Source organism: Sus scrofa, chromosome 3, assembly GCF_000003025.6.
Source record: "Sus scrofa isolate TJ Tabasco breed Duroc chromosome 3, Sscrofa11.1, whole genome shotgun sequence".
In the NCBI taxonomy this organism is placed as follows: Eukaryota; Metazoa; Chordata; class Mammalia; order Artiodactyla; family Suidae; genus Sus; species Sus scrofa.
The window spans coordinates 72,484,081-72,503,881 of NC_010445.4; the positions used below are offsets into that span (position 1 = coordinate 72,484,081).

Sequence of the window (19,801 nt, forward strand, 5' to 3'; positions counted from 1 at the left end):
GTGGGTTAAGGATCCAGCATTGCCTTAAGGTGCAGTGTAGACCACATATATGGCTTGGATCCAGAGTTGCTGCAGCTGTGGTGTAGGCTGGCAGCTGTAGCTCTGATTTGATCCCTAGCCTGAGAACTTCTATAGGCCATGGGTGCCATCCTATAAAGAAAAAAAAGAAGACAGGACAGTGAGTGGAGCAGGCATAGTGGGGCAGAGTGAAGCAGGGCTGCTCTAGACCGTATGATGCCTTTGTGAGAATTAGAATGGGACACCCCTTCCTACAGCAAGATCAGCCCCCTCCCAGCTCACTGTTTTGGTGAGAGAAGGATTGGGTGGACTTAAGCTGCACATGCCCCACAGTGGGACATCTGCATGCCGTGGTCCTGCAGGTGTGGACCAGCTCTTCTAGAAACTGACTGGGAAGGAAGGAATTATTGACCAAGGGGGATGATGGACCATGGGAGGGATTATTTTTTAGGATGTGAGAGCCTGGTGCATTGCTGACTCAAATGAGGGAGTGGAGCCCACGAAGAAAAGGAGTACAGGATGGGGCTGCAGAGGGCTGGGAGGGAGCCTAGGCAGGAGGGAGCAAGGCTGGTGTCACTGCCATGAGTTTGGGGGTGGTGGAAGCAAGGTTGTGTGCTGAGCCTGGAGCCTGGGCAGGAGGGAGCAAGGCTGGTGTCACTGCCATGAGTTTAGGGGTGGTGGGAGCAGGGTTGTGTGCTGAGCCTGGAGCCTGGGGCCGTGTGTGCAGGGTGGTGCTGCAGCTGAGAATCTCTGTGCTGGGGCCTGGCAAAGGATGCCCAGCAGGAACACCAAGCTTGCCTGTCCTGGGTGATCAGAGGTTCCAGTGCCCAAGACTAGATGACATGCAGATTGCCAGGCAGTGGGCCTAGAACTGCACAGGCCAGACTGGGGAGGGTCTTGGCACAGAGATTTTGTTTACTCATTATCTTACTCTTTACTATGGAACATTTTTGCTTTTTTTGGGGGGGGCTTCCCACCCGCAGCATATGGAAGTTCCCAGGCTAGGGGTTGAATCAGAGCTACAGCTGCCGGCCTATACCACAGCCATAGGAACACCAGATCCTTAACCCACTGAGCAAGGCCAGGGATTGAATCTGCATCTTCACAGAGACTGTGTAGGGTTCCTAACCCACTGAGCCACAATGGGAACTTCTATTTGGAAATAATTTTATTTTATTATTTTTTATTTTTTATTTTTTGGTCTTTTTTGCTATTTCTTGGGCTGCTCCCGCGGCATATGGAGGTTCCCAGGCTAGGGGTCTAATTGGAGCTGTAGCTGCCGGCCTACGCCAGAGCCACAGCAACCTGGGATCCGAGCCGCGTCTGCAACCTACACCACAGCTCACGGCAACACCGGATCATTAACCCACTGAGCAAGGGCAGGGACCGAACCCACAACCTCATGGTTCCTAGTCGGATTCATTAACCACTGCACCATGACGGGAACTCCTGGAAATAATTTTAAACTTACAGAACTTGCAAGAACAAGTTGCTTTATTTTTAAATAATATTTTTCTTATTAGAGAATGTATTCTCAGAATGAGTCCTATCCCCTTCATGAGCCTACCATCCAAAAATAAGTATTGCCATTGTTGTGGTGTATTTCCTTTCAGTCTTTTCTCTGTGCTTATATATTTATTTATTTTTTGGTCTTTTTTTGCCATTTCTTTTTCTTTTCTTTCTTTCTTTTTTTTTTTTTTTTTGTCTTTTTGCTATTTCTTTGGGCCGCTCCCGCGGCATATGAAGGTTCCCAGGCTAGAGGTTGAATAGGAGCTGTAGCTGCCAGCCTACGCCAGAGCCACAGCAACTTGGGATCCGAGCCGCGTCTGCAGCCTACACCACAGCTCATGGCAACGCCGGATCCTTAACCCACTGAGCAAGGCCAGGGACTGAACCCACAACCTCATGGTTCCTAGTCGGATTCGTTAACCACTGTGCCACGACGGGAACTCCTTTTTTTGCCATTTCTAGGGCCGCTCCTGTGGCATATGGAGATTCCCAGGCTAGGGGTCCAATTGGAGCTGTAGCCATCGGCCTACACCACAGCCACGGCAACGTGGGATCCGAGCCATGTCTGCGACCTGCACCACAGCTCATGGCAACGCCGGATCCTCAACCCACTTAGAAAAGGCCAGGGATCGAACCTGCAACCTGATGATTCCTAGTCAGATTCGTTAACCACTGAGCCATGATGGGAACTCCTATATACTTATTTTTTAATGGACTGTTTTATACAGAAACTAACTGCCTTCCTGTCTGGTGTGTCCAGATGAGCTGACTCTGTCCCAGGGCCTCCCCGCCCCCGCAATCCTCCCCGCCCTCATGTCTGCTTCGAGCAGTGATCAATCTGAGTTTGTGGTTGGCGGATGCTTCATTCCCTGGTTTCAGTGTTAATGCGGGTCTCCTCTCTAACACTCCTTTAATTATTGTTTTTCTTCAGTGCTACTGGTTGACCTCTGGTGGGATGAGGTGGTGTCCAATGCTCCTTGGACCACCATCTTGCCTACCTCCCACACTCATCTCTCTGGAATTGGGGCATGAGTGTCTGAGTCTTTCTCCCTCACTCACCTGAGAACTCTCTGAAGGTAGGGCTCAGGCCTGACTCATCTGTCAACGTGAAGCAGAGTTGGCCTCAAGAAGTATGTCTGGAATTAAATCAACCCACTTATTTGGCATTGCCCATCTCCATCTCCCTGCAGATGCAGAGTGCCTTACACTAATTTACAGCCACCAGCACAGTATTTGGCACCTAGAAGATGCTTGATAAATGTCTGTTACTGCAGCCACTAATCGTCTGGATATTTCTATCAGGACTCTGCTGGCTTTTCCCCCTTCGCTTTCCTGCCTTCCCCCACTTCTTCTAGATGGTAGAGTAGAGAGACCACTTTGGCATGCCAGAGGGAAGATGTTGCCCTTTGCCCCCAGATCTTCTGTAAGTCAGAAGCAAAGCTGAGATGGCAATGGAAGCAGTTCCTGTGCTGAGGCTATTTTATATGTTTGCCTTGCTGAAGATACTAGTTATCATTGGCAGCAATTAAAACTATGTCAGGACCAGTTCAAAGCTGTCTTTGAGGTATTGTATTGGACAGAAGTTCTCTATGTGTCTAGCTTCAAGCCAAGTTTCCTCATGTCATTAGAAGCCCACTTGTATTTAGAGGATATAATCTGTATGCTTCGATTTGCTTGAACATTGCGTACATTTCAGGGGTGTTTGTCCAAAGGGGGTTAATGTCTTCAGAGCTGTTTGGACTATCTTACAGGTCCCACTCCCCACCTGTTAAGTGGACAGGACCATGGAGGTGGGAGAGCAGGAGGTGGCCTGCCTGCGGTCTCTCCTTAGAGCCAGTCCCTGTGGCCAGGCAGAACCCCTGGCCTCCATGGCCCAGAAACCAGAGCAGGAAGGGGTGAAGGCTTGGTCTAGGATGGGGGTCATCAGGAATTGGGAGGAAGGCGGGAACCCAATTTAGAGGGCTGGGCCGTGAGGAGGGGTGTGGGGGAGGCCTTCAGGACACCTTAAGTAATCTTCATATTTGATTGAAAGATTAAAACAGGGAAAGAACCGGTTTTGACATATTGAACTTCAGGTGAGTTAGTCAGCCACTTGTTCTGACCAACTGTTGGTTAGCCCTGACCTTGACCCCAGGCTGGAGTGCTGACAATGACATTGGGGCCTGGGATCCCTGTTCCCTAAACACCTCTGGGACCCTCCAGAATGATGCTTCCACCAAGCGTCTTGACGCCTGCTGACAGAGTGGGTTCAGCTGGTGGACTGAGCTGGGCAGCTTCTGGGTGGAAGGCTTCTAAACCAGATGGTAAAGGAGTGTGGAGGGCAACCCAAACAGGAGGAAGAAGTTATGGAGCAGTGGAGAACTAGGGAAGGGCCCTGCAGGCCAGAGTGCTCTGTCCCTGAGCTGTGCCTAGGACCCAGAAGGGGGACCAGCCAAGGAAAAGAAGTCCTGCCCAGGTGCCTTTGGCCACAGTTAATGCGAGTGCTGGCCAGTTCCCACTCAGTAACAGCGGCGCTGGGAGTTGAGGGTTTGTGGTTTGGGAACAGGGAACCTGACGGTGCCTTGGGTTTCCCCACATGCCTTGCTTTGGTCAGAGCCCACCCTGACTCCCGTGGACTCTGATCTGAATCCCTAACTAGATTTTTGTGCAGAATTCACCTCTTTGCCCCTCTTTTTAGCTGGAAGACCTGATGCTACGTCCCGCTGAAGCAGAACAGCAGAAGCAGCTGGGGCCCCTGCTCCCAGGAGCTGTGCCATCAACCTTCCCACCCCCACACTCACACTGACCCTGGGAGGAGCCTCAGGAAAACCTGGGGTGGGAGCTGCGAGGAGTGAGGCAGGCTGAGGGGAGCTTCCTGGTGGTGGTGAGTGCCCAGAGGTGGGAAGAATGGAGGCATGGTGTCCTTGACCCGGCATGGTGGGGTGGCAGGGGTTGGGGTCAGGGGGAGACAGAAGGCCGGATGACCCACTTTCGGAGCCAAGTGGCTATGATTTGGGCTGCTTCAAGTGGTCAGCCTGCACATACGTGGTGGTGTTAAACTCTTTAAAACCGGGCTGTTAAACATTTGCATCCTGTTTTCATTAGCTTGTAAGCCATGGTGATGGGATATGCCTAGTTTTCTGGGCCAGTAATTGTGCCCAGAGGCTAATAAACAGCAGGTGCCTCCAATAAATATGGTTTTAATACTCAACGTAAATGTGTATCCAAAGAAATCTGCGAAATGAATGGTAGGAGCTGAATTCTAAATACTTGTTACAGTTTCTTAGTCGTTTTGATTGGAGAACTATAATGTGACTGCATGTTTAGTGTGGATTTTACATGTGCAGGATGTGTGCAGTGTGTGGGGAGTGGGGTTGTGGACAGCCTATATATGTATATGTATGTGATGTGTGGTAAGGAGTGTGTGTGTGTGAAGTCGCATCAGATTGGTTGAAGACAAAACCAGCTACATAATTTACAGGGATGGGTGGGAAATGAATATGTGGGGCCCCTTGTTCCAAATTATTGGGAAGTTCAATACAGCAATAGCAGCATCAAACTAAGCTCTGGCCTTTCTGAATGTAGAGCTCCATGTGACTTTACAGGTTGAACGCCCATGAAGCCCACCCTGGTTAGAGAAATTGTACTTCCTCTCAACCTTCTTTTGCTGCCTTGAAAAGTCCTTGAATCCCCATCCAGCTGCCAGGGTAACCTTGACCTTGGGAGTGTGGCGCGCTCTCCAGAGGTAGCCTGGAGAGGAGCTGCAGAGCCCATATGCACAGCAAGGGCTGGTGGTGCCTTTCCTGTCCTTCCAGGCCTCACTGGGACCCCAAAGTCCATAAGATGTCTTTTGGCTCTTTGCTCAAAATGACCTCCTCAGAATGTGCAGTCCCCTCCCAAGTCCCCCCACTGCCCACCCTGCACCACTGGGCCCTGCCCGCCACCCTCAGGACTTGAAGGTGTAGCCTTCTCTCCAGGCCCCCACTGTGCCCCTGGAAGTTGTCAGGCAGCAGAAACAGTAAAGAGAAGGAGTCACGCGGTTCCCGGGAGTGTCCCTACTGCCAGTCAAGGGCTTCAATTATCAGGGGTCCTGATGGGCCCTGTCATTGCTTGTGCCACTTTCAGCAGAGCTCATAGCACTGAAATCTCAGTGAGGGGGTGTCTAGGGTGGGGATGCCCTGAGTCCTTCCTGTTTATTGTCCTGATTTGCCCTATTGGGTTAAGTGCGGAATGCCTGCTTCAGAGCACACTTGGAAGATGCTAATGGGTAATAATCAGGGTGTTCCCGCCCTAATACCTATATTTGTCAATAATTAACCACGATTTCCTAGGTCCTGGGAGGAGGCAGTGGCACCTGACTTGCCCGAACTGGGTTAGTGCATCAGTGCACCATTAACATAGCAACTCCAAGGTTCCTGAGTGGTTCTGGGGTGTTCCAGGGATGGGCATCTCCCAAGGGTTAAGGCAACTTGAGAACTTGCTTCACCATTTTCTCTATCCTTGCCAGAGACCCATCCATAAACTCAACCCCTTCCAGGTCTCCTAGTAACCATGAGACACCCCTGTGTGCTTCTGTCTTGGGGACCCTAGTGGGACTGTGTGGACAGCCAGTTTGGAGGACCTCCCTGTGGAGGGCCACTTGTCTTGAGTCAGAGGACCCAGAAGTGTCAGAGTTGTGGAGTGTGGGCAAGGTGGACTAGAGAGGGGAACTCGGTCCAAGTGGTTGAACAGGAGTGAAGATGGCTATAAACTTGTTCATCGCTGGCCATGGGGCTTTGCCTGCCCTAGAGAGAAACTCCAAGGCCCTCAGGCAGGGTCGTGATGATAAGTTGGTTTTCCATAAAATAAAAGTCTTGATTTAGAATTTACCAATTTCCATGGTGTAAATACTCCCACCAAGTCCAATTTCAAGCTACTAGTTGGTTTAACAACTGGCTCAGAAAATTCTCAAATATTTAGCCATCAACTCTTGCTCACTGTTGGTTAGACCACTGACCCTGTCAACAGTACAAGCCCCAGACCTTGTCATACACCTCTCTGCCTCCTGCTTTTATATGCAAAATGCCCTTACATGTACTGGACAGCTTGGGCCTGAGGCAAGCCATTTAGCCACCCCAGCTCCTTATGTTTTAGAGTCCTGGAGTACAGTGGCTGGTCTGCCCTGCAGGTGTTCATGGTACTCACTGAGGGGATGGATGTGAACACCAAACCCAATCAAGTGAGTACCGTGACCCATGTCCCAAGGATCTCCTAGTTCTAGTCCAGAGAAATGGGGAGATCCGGCCTCAGTGTCCACCATGATGATTGGAAAAGCCACCGTGGTGGGCATCCAGCAGTCTTAGTTTGCCAGCTGAAAGTCATTTGCCTCTTACTTTCATTGGTCACGTGCCAGCCTACTTATTCATTGCCACTTCCAAGGGACCAGGTGTTCAGGTGATGAGCACCAGGGGGCCACAAAGCCACTAGGTCAGTTCGCAGGGCCACGGGCCAGTGCCCATCCTAGGGCTGGGAGTTCTTCCGCGGAAGTCTGCTTGCAAAAGGGGCTTCCTGGTCTTGCAGGTGTGGGGCCATTTCTCCAGGTGCAGGGTTTGCATTGTGCAATCTTCTCAGAGACCCACCTGCTCTTGACACCTTCCAAGTGACTCCACTTCCCCCTCCTCTGGGCTCCTGGAATGGTGTGGTGGCCCCACCTCAGCCAGGCAGCTGTGACGAGAGGTGTTGATCCAGCTGCCTCTCTGCTGGCTCACAGTGTCAGGTGGAAGGGGCTGACACAGCCGCAGGGACTAAGGGTCTTCCAGCATGGTCAGGGACCCTGGGACCACCCAGAGGCAGGACTGGGGCCAGGGTCCTCTGGGATTCAGCCAGGCACTGGGTGCTCAGTGGGACAGGGAGCTGGTGAGAAAAAGGCTCTGGGCCAGGAAAAACAGCCCAGAGCCACAGGTGTGCTGCTGGTTCTTTCTTCTCTCATCTTTGTCTCTCCTGTTTGGTGACAGCACTCAGCCAGGCCTGGGGCCCAGCAGAGAGCACCTGCTGACCCCAGAGTAAGTTTCTACAGGGCCTGGAGACAGTCATACAGGCATAGGAGACAGACGTATGAATGAACTAGCGCAGCAAACATACTGCCACGCTCACTCAACTGGAAGTGGGCACACAAGCAAGAATCAGAGGGCTCCATGGAGGGGTGACATCTGAATGGGGTCATAAAAGTGGGTTCCGCCCAGCAGTCCCAAGTGAGGCTTCAGCCTTGGGACTCCTAGATCTGCCTCTGGGCATGCATGGCACGTGGATGCCCAGGTGTTTGCCCACATAGGGGTTCCCTGCGTGCCCCTACCCTCCCAACAAGGTCCCACAGCCAGCCTCCTTCATCTAGAGTCCTCCAGACCCTCACCACTGGCTTTGCCAACATGGTAGACACTCTCCCCTCTTGGAACAAAAAGGAGTGGAATTGCCTGACTGCTCTTTCCATAAATGACCAGCTGAGGCTGTGGGAAGGGGAGGGCTGCAATATCAGGGGAAGGGGCTCTTGGAAGGTTCCTGGAAGGTGAGGGGAGAAGAGCTGACAGTGGGGCCCTCCCAGGGTGGGGCCTTCCCAGAGCTAGAGAATCTGATTCGATTCCAGTCCTCACTCCTCTGAGTTCGAGATCCACACCGGCCCACTTCAGAGCCTTAATGGGGGTGCATGGGCCAAGGCCTAGGCCACAAAAGTGCTGGCTCTGAATTATGTGTGATCGATGAGGGAAAATTACTATAGCAGTTGTATTCATGGAGAATGCTTATGTGTGTGTGTGTCCCCTCATTTTAAACAACTATCCCTGGGTATTCTTGATTCTGGGACCTTCCTCCATTGCCCTCTCTAGAGAGTCTTGTGGGATTCTATATTTGGTTGAAAATGCATGAGAAACGCCTAGCCTACACTTCACATAGAGCAGAAGCACAATAAATATAACCATTTAGCCACTCAAAGTGTCACTTGAAGTTGGGGGCAAAGGGGCTTCCCCAGTCTAGAAGCTGATGGGCCTTGGGTTTCTTCCTCCCTCTTCCTTCTCCAGGTGATGACAAACACCCGGATGTCATAATGTCCTTGTTCTCTGTTATTCTGGGACATAGGCTGGGGAGGGTACCTGGGTAGGCCCCCTCTGACCAAGGCTGGCCTTTCTTGCAACGTGGGCTGGCTGGTGCCAGTCCCGTGGATGGATGCAGAAGGGTGAGGCACTAATCCTGCTCGTTGGACAGGATGCTGGCAGGAGGGTGGGAGGAGTAGGGGTGGAGCCTCCAGAACAAAGGAGAATGTGGAGCCCTGGGGGCTTGGGCTAGGCATCAAAAAGGCTCTGCAGAGTGAGCAGGCCATAGCAGCTGCCTGCCTCTGTACCTAGCAGTCAGTCAGACGACCTTTGTCTGGTCTATCCTGCCTGCCCCCGGTAGGCACCAAGCAACACTCTGCTTAGAGAGACCTTGATCTCCAGCGTGATTACGCCGACACTACTCTGTGGCTTTCTCTGCCTGGCTTGGGTGACTGCTGCAGTTCCAGAGGAGAGCGGAGGGATGGCCGAGAGTGGAGCCAGGAGCCGGGAGGGCCACCGGGAGCATGCCTTCATCCCGAAGCCTTTTGATGGAGCCAATGTGGCCCCACACCTCTGGCTGTACCGCTTTGAGGTCATCAACGACCTCAACCATTGGGACCATGTTAACAAGCTGAGGTTCCTGAAAGAGTCCCTCAGGGGAGAAGCCCTAGAGGTCTACAGTGGACTCAGTCCTGAAGACCAGGGGAACTACAGGGCTGTGAAAGAGACCCTCCTGAAGACCTTCGGGGGTCCCGAGGCCACCCCCACCCACCTGCCCAAGGAGATCGTCTTTGCCAACAGCATGGGTAAGGGCTACTACCTCAAGGGGAAAATTGGCAAAGTGCCTGTGAGATTCCTGGTGGACTCTGGGGCCCAGGTCTCTGTGGTCCACCCAAGCTTGTGGGAGGAGGTCACCGATGGGGACTTGGACACCCTGAGGCCCTTTGAGAATGTGGTGAAAGTAGCCAACGGGGCTGAAATGAAGATCCTGGGTGTCTGGGATACAGTGGTGTCCCTGGGCAAGCTAAAGCTGAAGGCATCGTTCCTAGTGGCCAATGCAAGTGCAGAAGAAGCCATCATTGGGACTGACGTGCTCCAGGACCACAATGCCATCCTAGACTTCGAGCATCGCACATGCACACTAAAAGGGAAGAAGTTCCGCCTTCTGCCTGTTGGAGGGTCCCTCGAAGATGAGTTCGACTTGGAGCTCATAGAGGAGGAGCCCTCCTCAGAGGAGGGGCGGCAGCAGCTTTCCTGTTGAGAAGCCCCCTTTCCCCCACACCCTAAGCAGTGGCTGGAAGACCCACCATGGTGGAGGGGAGGGGCACATACCCATCAGGGGGTCACTGGGCTTGGCCCACCCTCTAAAACCAACTCTTGTCCTCCTTCTCCTCCTCCTCCCTCTGCAGGGGCTTTAATCTGCCCCTGATGGGGGAGGCTTCCACTGGAAAAGGAACAGGTGAGGGAGAGCAGGCTGGCTTTCTTGGGAGGGGAGGAGGGTCCTCATGGTGGTCAAGCTGCTGTTGGTGGCAAAGACTCGAAGGCCAGAAGAAGGTTCCAAGAAGCCTAGAAATGATTGTCTTTGAGAGAGGACTGGGGGACCCCTTCATATCCCCTGAGATGTGGCTCAATCACCTTCACGCCCAGGTAACTTGTCTCAGCTGGGCTGTGTCCTGGCTGCAGGGTCCTTACAAGCAAGACCCAGCCCTGGTGGTAAGGGTCACAGCTGCTCTGGGATTCTTCACTGTTGGGTCTTCCCACCTGCATGATGTATGTTTCATTCTGGCATTTGCTTTGAAACCCATTGAGCCTTATGCCAATAATTCATTACTTCAAAACCCAATAAAGGCTGACTCATGGAAAAACCATGTAATGTGCTGATTGGGGCTGATGAATGGAATGGATGTGAGAGGGTGGGGAAAACAGCAAGCAAATGGAGAAGAGAAGGAAGGTTCAAATATTTACGGAGGGCCTTCCTTGGAGATGGAAGGGGATACATACGTATACAGTGATGACGTATCTTGGATTTTCTAAGAGAGCTTCAATTTCAAATATCTTGACTTAATTCCTCCATAATTCTTGTCTTTTATAATCTAATCATAATTCTGTAATCATTACAAACTATAAGAGTTTAGTATCTAAACTGTCTCTGATATTCAAAAGTGACCCTAAGGTGGTGAGGTCTTGACTGGGGATTGGAAATTTATGGTTATTGTAAATGAATGAGAAAGTATCTGCCTGGCAAATACGGGGCCAGGGCTTGGAGGCAGAAAACAAGGTTGGGGGCTAGGTGTTAACTTGCATGGGGCAGCCCAAGGGCCTTCTGGAGGGTAGGGAAGAGGGGAGAGGTTTGGTGGCCAGAGGAAAGCTTTTTCCTGAAGGTCTTGGAATGGATCCTGAAGCTAGAGAGGTGGGATGGGATGGGGAGGAGGTTCCAGATCCAGGAATGGGGTTCATCTCTCTTCGGGGCCGCCTCATATTTGCTTCCAAGTTCCTACCTTTCTCTCTAGAACTCAGCAGGGCTGGGAATCTGAAAAAACCCTGGTCCAAAGGGAGACTGAGGGTGCAGAATTTAAGAACTTAATGAGAGATGGGAAGGATATTTTCCCTTCATGAATGTAGAATGAGCCTCTCCTGGGAGTTTCCACCTGGGCATCTCTGAGGGAGAGAGAAACAGCCTGAGTGGGAGGCAGAGATAAAGATGAGCCTTCTTCTAAGAAGCCTCCAGGGACTTGACCTTGAACCTGTTTGAGCTGAGAGTGGCTGCTCATCCCTTGGATTCCAGCTATGATTTTCCCAGGAACTGAGGCACCACTGAGCCCCTAATCCCCTTGATTACTAAAGCCCCTTCCCTGGGCAGCCTGGCATCTGAGCAGGAATTAGCCTATCAGCACCAGGACACGTGGGGCAAGGGGCGGTGCTGGATCAGGAGGAAGCCTTCCCCCAGGAGCATGAGCACTGGAGAAGGGGCGGCGCAGCCAGAGGCCTTACCTTGGAGGTAGGAGAAGTGGAGGAGGTTGTCTCGTGGAGCTCAGGGTCTCTATCCCCCTTCCCAAATTTGGTTTTCAACCCCTAACAAATGCAGCTTGTCTCCTAGGCCAAATCCTCCCCAGAGGAGACAGGCTAGGTGGCACCCGCTGTGACCTATTTTCATCTAGGTCCTTCAGATCTTAGCCACACACTGGGCTAAATGAGGGACGGTGAGGAGTGGGTGAGTGAGTGGGTGAGTGGGTGGGTGGGTGAGTGGGGAAGTGGACAGGGGAACAGGGAATTGGGTGCCAAGCCAGAATTCTAGGGCAACACCCAAGTTGTCCAGTCCCTGCAATTCTCCAGGCACGCAGGCTGCCAAGCCCATTCCTGGGTGAATGGGAACAGGGTGACCTGTGTCCCAGCCACAGAGACCCTTCCTCCCCTGCTGTGATTGAGGAGAGTGGCTGAGTCCCAGGCTCTCAGCGAGCTCTCTCTCCTGGAGGAAAGTGAGCACCTGGGGAAGGCCCAGCAAGTGACACATCACAGCCCCCATGGACCAAGGTACTAAGTGGTGCTTCCTAACTGGAGACTGGAGTGAAACTTAAGACAGCTGCTGTGTGTGTGTGTTTGGGGTGAGGCAGTTACCAACATAATTGTGTGATGGGAACCTCGGTTGCAGGACAGGACGAAGAGCTCCTGGGAACAGAGTATCAAGGGGAAGGGGGAGGCTGGTGAGCACGGGGTAAAGTGCATTTTAGGCCACACATCACAGAGGGCTTAACTCCTGGATGGAGAGTTTGCACTTGACTTGCACGAAAGTGTTTGAACTGTGGAGGAGCAGAAAGATTCACCTGGCTTCTGGATATAGGTTAGAATAAAGCAGCAGCAGCAGCAGCAGCAAAGAATCTGGCTTGGAAGCCATGGCAGTATTCAGACTCAGACCTGAGCTTGAGATGCTGAGTAGGAGACAGATGTAGGAGACAGATGTGAAGGTCTAATCCTGGCTACCCATTAGAATCACCTGGGGAGATCAACAAGCGTTCCTTGGTGGCCTAGCGGTTAAGGATTTAATGTTACTGCTGTGGCTCGGGTTTGATCTCTGGCCTGGGAACTTCTGTGTGCTGCAGGTGTGCGCACCTCCCCCCCAAAAAAGAGAGAATTGCCTGGAAGATTAATTAAAGCCACTTCTTCTGTGGTCCTGAAGTGCAGGCAGGTTGGAGAATGCCTGGTCTTCATCCCAGCTGTATCCATTCCCTTTTGACCCAAAGTGTGATCCCTGGACCAGCAGAAAGGCAGTGTAAGAGCTTGTTAGCGCTGCAGGGTCTCATCTAGTACCTGCACTGAGCATATCTCCAGGTGATTCTCATGCACACAAATATTTGAAACTCCCTGGCGTAGAACATTCTGGTAGCTTCTAGTTAAGGGGCAACTCATGGCTGCCACCAGACACTTTCTTTCTTTTCTTTATCTCTTTCTTTTCCTTCTTTCTTTTCCTTCCTTCCTTGTCTTTTTAGGGCCTCACCCGTGGCATGTGGAGGTTCCCATGCTAGGGGTCTAATCAGAGCTGTAGCCGTAGGACTATGCCACGGCCATAGCAACACAGGATCCCAACCTTGTCTTCGACCTACACCACAGCTCACGGCAGCGCCAGATCCTTAACCCACTGGGCGAGGCCAGGGATCGATCCTCATGTATGCTAGTCGGGTTTGTTAACCGCTGAGCCATGAATGGGAACTCCCAGATACCTTCTTTAATGTTGACCACCATATTCTAAACACTTATTAATTCCACTAACTGTGTTAGATAATTCTTCATGCTTTTATCCAGCAAATATTTACTTTATTTCTAAGTTTTTGTTTTGAAATAATTTCAGACTTACAGAAATATTTCAAGTAGTACAAAGAATTTCCATATATGGTTCACCTAGTTTCTCCAAACCTTAATATTTTGCCAGTTAACTTTATCATTCTTACTCTCATTCTCTGTATCTATATATATATGAACTGTTTGAAAAGTGCAAATGTTATATACATTTACCTATAGTGTTTATTTCCTAAAAAAACAAGGAATTCTCTAATATAACCACATACAGTAATTAAAATCAGGAAATTAATATTTATATAATATTTATATTATCTAATCTGCAGATCTTATTATATTTTCCAGTTATCCCAATAATGACTTTTATAGCAAAAGAAAACAATTGTTTTCTGGTCCAGGATCCAATCATACATCCATCACAATGAATTTAGTGGTCCTGTCTCTTTTGCCTCCTTTAATCTGAAAAAAGTCCTTAGTCTGTCTTTGTCTTTCATGACCTTGACATTTATGAAGAGGGCTGGTCAGTTAGTTTGTAGAATGTGAATCTATATTTGGGTGACTCTGATATTTTCTCAGAATTAGATTCAGATTATGTGTTTTTGGCAGGACTATCCATAAGTGATATGTGCTTCTCAGTGGATCAGATCAAGAGGCATGGGATGCCTATTTGTCCCATTATTGGTGACGTTAACTTTAATTAGTTGGTCAAAGTGGTGTCAGCCAGGTTTTCCCCCTGTAAGCTACATATATTTTCCCTGTGTAATTAATGAGTGTCTTCCATGTTGATGCTCTGAGGCTATATAAAAAGCCTTTCTCATCAGTCACCCATGAGACCCATTGATAATCCTTGCCTGCCAATGGTGATTTTTTCTTTCTTTCTTTCTTTCTTTTTTTTTCTTTCTTTTTTTTTTTTTTTTTTTGTCTTTTCTAGGGCCGCACCCACGGCATATGGAGGTTCCCAGCCTAGGGGTCTAATTGGAGTTGTAGCCACCAGCCTACGCCAGAGCCACAGTAACATGAGATCCGAGCCATGTCTGCAACCTACACCACAGTTCACGGCAACACCGGATCCTTAACCCACTGATCAAGGCCAGGGATCGAACCACAACCTTGTAGTTCCTAGTTGGATTCGTTAACTGCTGTGCCACGACGGGAACTCCGCAATGGTGACTTTCTAATTCTATTCTTCTATACTTGTTAGCTGGCACTCAGCTCTAAAGAAGAGCTTTCTTGAGTTCCTGTCATGGCTTAGAGGAAACAAATCTGACTAGTATCCATGAGGACCCAGGTTCAATCCCTGGCCTCGCTCAGTGGGTTATGGATCTGGCATTGCCATGAGCTGTGGTGTAGGTTGCAGCCACAGCTGCAGCAACCCCAGATTCTTTTCACCCATTGTGCTGGGCTGGGGATCTAACTTGTGTCTCAGCAGCAATCCAAGCCGCTGTAGAGACAGCACCGGATTCTTAACCCACTGCACCACAGTGGGAATTCTGTATCATTATTTCAATGCTCAAGTTGTTTTAAACTTGAACTTAGGAAACTCTTCCAACTGGCTTTTGTCTTCTTGGGACTTGCCTTCATCATCATCTGAAACCTTCCTTATTTTCTGTCACAAGATGTTCTAGGTTCATCTTGCACACCTTCCCTGCACCACCCCTGAAAGCAGCCATTCCTCTGAGAAGCCCTGGTTCTTTTAGGTGGAGTCTGGTATTTAGAAGCCAGACTGCACTTGTTACTACTACGGTATCATTACTCCTGGGTCTTCTCAATGGTCCAAACTAAGGAAAAAGTGCATTTATATATGTTTCTGTACCTCCCTTTCTCCCTATACGTATGTCTAAAATGAGTTCATCCTGAACCTCCAGCTCCAGCTGGCACCAGAGAATTTATTCTAATCTTCCACCTTTCTACAATTGCAACCTCTTTCTTCAGCAATGAGAAATCCAACTCCAGGTTATTTATTTGCTCAGTCTTAGAGTACCCAGAAAGTAGTTTCAGAAGTGCTAACCCATAAGCCTAGGAACAGTAAACCCAGAAGCAAGCAGTTATTAATGACCCACTCAGTGCCAGGTTTGGGTGGTCCTTGGCAGCAAATAAGACAGATAAATTATGAAATGAGACTACAGTCATCATAAGGAGAGCTGAGGCTCCCAGGTATATTTAGATGCCAGTCTGAGGGTATTACTTTATCTTGGGGACACAATGTGTCCATCTGGAAGGCAGCAGGAGTCAGAGGCTGAAGGCCACAGTCCTTCTCTTGTGGTGATACTGAGGGAGTGGCCAGTCTCCATGCCCCAGAGCGGTGACCTGGCCTGCCACCTGGTCCTCAGCCCCTGAGGAGACACTGAGGCAGCTGTCACATTCCAGTCCCATCCGTCATTGTCCTAGCCAGAGTCCACTGTTGCCAAGCAACCCTGGGTAATGAATGTGGCTTCCCTGGCTGGGCAGCAAGGAGGGCAAACCGTGATCAGTCCACTCTGACCACCCACTCCATCCAGCTGTTGTTTCTAATTGTGGGCTCATGAATTGGTCTCATGACTGCTCAGATTCTGTGGGCCATTCCCTCCCCTGAAAGACTGGATGGGGTGAATTCTCCGCACGTTGCCTGTGGGACTTGCCTGGGCCCAGCCTTGCCCTGCCCCTTCCCTCTTACCTCCTGCTGGAGGCTCTTGCAGCCCTGGGAAATGAGTGTAGTGAGCCCTGCTCTCCAGGGATTGATAGTTTGAAGAGGGCAGCAGCCAGGCAAAGGAACCTCAGGCCTTAGAGTGGCCCAGTGCCTTCTCCTCCCCACTCCCACCTGCACAGGGGCACATCCACAGGGAGGGTCATGTTAGGGTGGGGATCAGGAAATCTCCTCAGAGAACTTTTTAAAAAAATTTATTTTATCGAAGTATAGTTGATTTACCATGTTGTGTTAATTTCTGCTATACAGCAAAATGATTCAGCTATACATATATACATTCTTTGTCATATTCTTTTCCATTATGGTTAATCCCAGGATATTGAATAGCGTTTTCTGTGCTATACAGTTGGTCCTTGTTGTCTATTCATTCTGTAATAGTTTACATCTGCTTCCCAAACTCCCACTCCATCCCTCTCCCCCTCTCTCCCCCTTCACAACCACTAGTCTGTTCTCTATGTCTGTGAGTCTGCTTCTGTTTTGTAAACAAGTTCGTTTGTGCTCTATTTTAGATTCCACATATAAGTGATATCAGATGGTATTTGTCTTTCTCTTTCTGACTTAATTCACTTACTATGATAATCTCTAGGTCCATCTGTGTTGCTGCAAATGGCATTATTTTGTTCTTTTTTATGGCTGAGTAGCATTCCACTGAATATATGTACATCTTCCTAATCCAGTCATCTGTTGATGGACATTTGCATTGTTTCCATGTCTCGGCTATTGTAAATAGTGCTACTATGAACATAATAGTGCATGTTATCTTTCTGAATTCTAGTTTTCTCTAGATACAGGCCCAGGAGTGAGATTGCTGGATCATTTGGCAACTCTATTTTTAGTTTTTTGAGGAACCTCCATACTGTTTTGCATAGCGGCCACACCAATTTACATTCCCACCAACAGTGTAGGAGGGTTTTCCCCACACCCTTTCCAGCATTTGTTATTTGTAGAGTTCTTAATTATGTCTATTCTGACTGATGTGAGGTAGTACCTCATTCTAGTTTTTTGTTGTTGTTGTTGTCTTTTTAGGGCCATACCCATGGCATATGGAGGTTCCCAGATTAGGGGTCAAATCAGAGCTGTAGCTACCAGCCTACACCACAGCCACAGCAACAAGGGATCTGAACCATATCTGTGACCTACACCACAGCTCACAGCAACGCTGGATCCTTAACCCACTAAACGAGGCCAGGGATCAAACCCACATCCTCATGGATACTAGTCAGGTTCATTAACCACTGAACCATGATGGGAACTCCCAGCACTTCATTGTATTTTTGACTTGCATTTCTCTAATAATTAGCGATATTGAGCATTTGTGCCTATTGGCTATCTATATGTCTTCTTTGGAGAAATGTCTGTTTAGGTATTCTGCCCATTTTTAAATTAGATTTTTTTTTGTTATTGAGTTGTATGTGTTGTTTTATGTTTTGGAAACTAAGCTCTTTTCGGTCACATCATTTGCAAACATTTTCTTCCATTCTGCAGGTTGTCTTCTTGTTTTGTTTATGGTTTCTTTTGCTGTACAAAAGCTTGTAAGTTTGATTAGGTCCCATTTATTTATTTTGGCTTTTGTTTCTATTGCCTTGGGAACCTGATCTGAGGAAACATTGGTATTGATTTATGTCAGAGAATGTTTTGCCTATGTCCTCTTCTAGGAGTTTTATGATGTCTTGTCTTATATTTGTCTTTAAACCATTTTGAGTTTGTTTTTGTGTATGGTGTGAGGGTATGTTCTAATTTAATTGATTAATTGTAGCTGTCCAACTTTCCCAACACCACTTGCTGAAGACTGTCTTTTCTCCATTGTATATTCTTGCCTCCTTTGTTGAAGATTAATTGACGGTAGGTATTTGAGTTTATTTCACAGAGGGGATCTTTACGTTGAGTCTTCAAAGACAAATAGTTGTTTCCCAAGATGATGCAGGGTAGAGGGAGAAATGTGAAAAAAGGAAAGGGGATAAGCTGGGCTGGACCCAGATAACAGGGTGACTGAGGTCGGAGAGACAGACAGGCTAGGTGTGGAAGTCCTGTAAGACCTTTGAGGAACCTTCAAAGGCCAGGGATCACTGATGCTGAATTTCTTTGGTTCTAAGATGCGCTCAATTCAAAAGTGCATTATATATATAATATATTTTGGAGAAAAAATATATTTTTAATATATATCCTGGTGTATATATATATCCAAGGTATATCCTGATTTAAAAAGCAGTAAAATGTGTGTGTAGGTGGGGGGGCGGTGAGGGCGGCTGTGGGTCCTAAAGTAGAAAAAATACTTGACTTTATCTCATGTACCAACTCAGGTTCACACAGCTGCCTGGTGGGAAGTGCTGCAAAGGATTCTGGGATTGTATTCAGACACAGCCAGCAAGATGCCATGATTGATTAGTGATGTCTGCCCTGGGAGTAAATGTGGAAAATAACCACTTGCTTCCTCTGCTGCAAGCAGTCGGGGGCCTTTATCCTTCGGTAATGGGAAGGCAGGGAAGTGACGTGATGATATCTGCATTTGTAATGTGTCTGATCCTCTCCACAAACTGAGCTGTGTGAGATATATCATTAATTTTTTTTTTTTTCTAAGAGTGTTGCTGTTGTGTACTGCAGAAACAAATCCAACTTGATCCCTATCCTTACTCACTGGGTTAAGGATCCTGCATTGCTGTGAGTTGTGGTGTAGATTGCAGACACGGCTCGGATCCCATGTTGCTGTGGCTGTGGCATAGGCTGGGAACTGCAGCTCCGATTAGACCCCTAGCCTGGGAAATTCCATATGCTATGGGTGTGGCCCTGAAAAGACAAAAAAAAAAAAAAAATCTGAAAGAAAAGCTAATTATGTCTAATTAGTTAGGATCCCTTTAGGTCATATACTGCTATCTCTGCCATGCATGGCAGACAAGGAGCTGGGATCTTAGGTCCTGCCTTCCTAGGGCCACCAGGCAGCCCCTCCTTGTGATGTCTTGTCACTTCTTCAGAATGAGGCTGCTGAGTGGTGTGTGGGTATCTGTTCTCTCCAGAACTGACCACTGTCCATCTCCTGTCCAGCTGGTTCTGTCCTCATCTCTTGTCACCACAAGGCTACCTCACATCTCCTATCCAGGGCACTTGGACATATCTTCATCCATGGGTTTAAAAGATGGTGTAGGAAAGTATCTTCTGTCTTACAGGTAACACTGGCTCTTGGCCCAGCGGTGTAACAGAGCCCTAAAGCCCTGACTATTTGCCTGAGACAGAAGAATCAGGAGCAATGCACACATTTGTATTTTCCTGTCCCACAGCCTGTGGAGGGGGACAGGGAATAAGGCAACGTGGAAGGAGGTGGTCAGGTGGGATTCTGTGCTGCTCAGGTGCTGGCTGATGAGGCTAAGCAGTCTCAGTGGGCCAGGGGGCCACTTCCCAAGGTAACACAGAGGCGTTGGGGATGTCAGTTATAGGATGTGAAAGAAGGACAGCTCTAAGGCAGCACGTTTGGCAAAGCCTGAAGACATTTTTGGTTGTCACAACTTTGGGGGGGTGGGAGGATGCTAAAATGGCATTTGGTGGGTGGAGCCCAGGAATGCTGCTAAAGCATCTTCCAGGGCACAGGTTGCCCTCCTGCCCCCGCCCCTCCCAATACAGAATTCCCCAGCTCCAAGTGACAACAGTGCTGAGACTGAGAGACTGGATCTGAGATGACTCACAGGTGTTGTTGCCCTGCAGTGTAGGTTTCATCCCCATTTAACAGATGGGGAAGTTGGAATTGGGAAAGGTTAGTCTGCCCAGTGTT

At 49.1% G+C, this 19,801-nt stretch overlaps 1 protein-coding gene across 19 annotated transcripts in view; it reads left to right on the forward strand.

Moving 5' to 3' along the window:
• The window catches only part of ASPRV1 (aspartic peptidase, retroviral-like 1), a 212,607-nt gene that overhangs the window by 160,123 nt on the left and 32,683 nt on the right, over positions 1-19,801 (forward strand). For 15 of the 19 annotated variants that reach the window (XR_002342602.1, XR_002342605.1, XR_002342601.1 and 12 more), the window contains one exon: positions 4,205-4,390. The exons of 3 other annotated variants lie outside the window; for them this stretch is intronic. Coding sequence is in view for 1 of the 16 variants with exons in the window: in XM_021087405.1 (XP_020943064.1) it covers positions 9,049-9,828 (780 nt within the window). In the remaining 15 variants the exon portion in view is untranslated. One more of the 19 variants, XM_021087405.1, reaches the window with a different exon arrangement.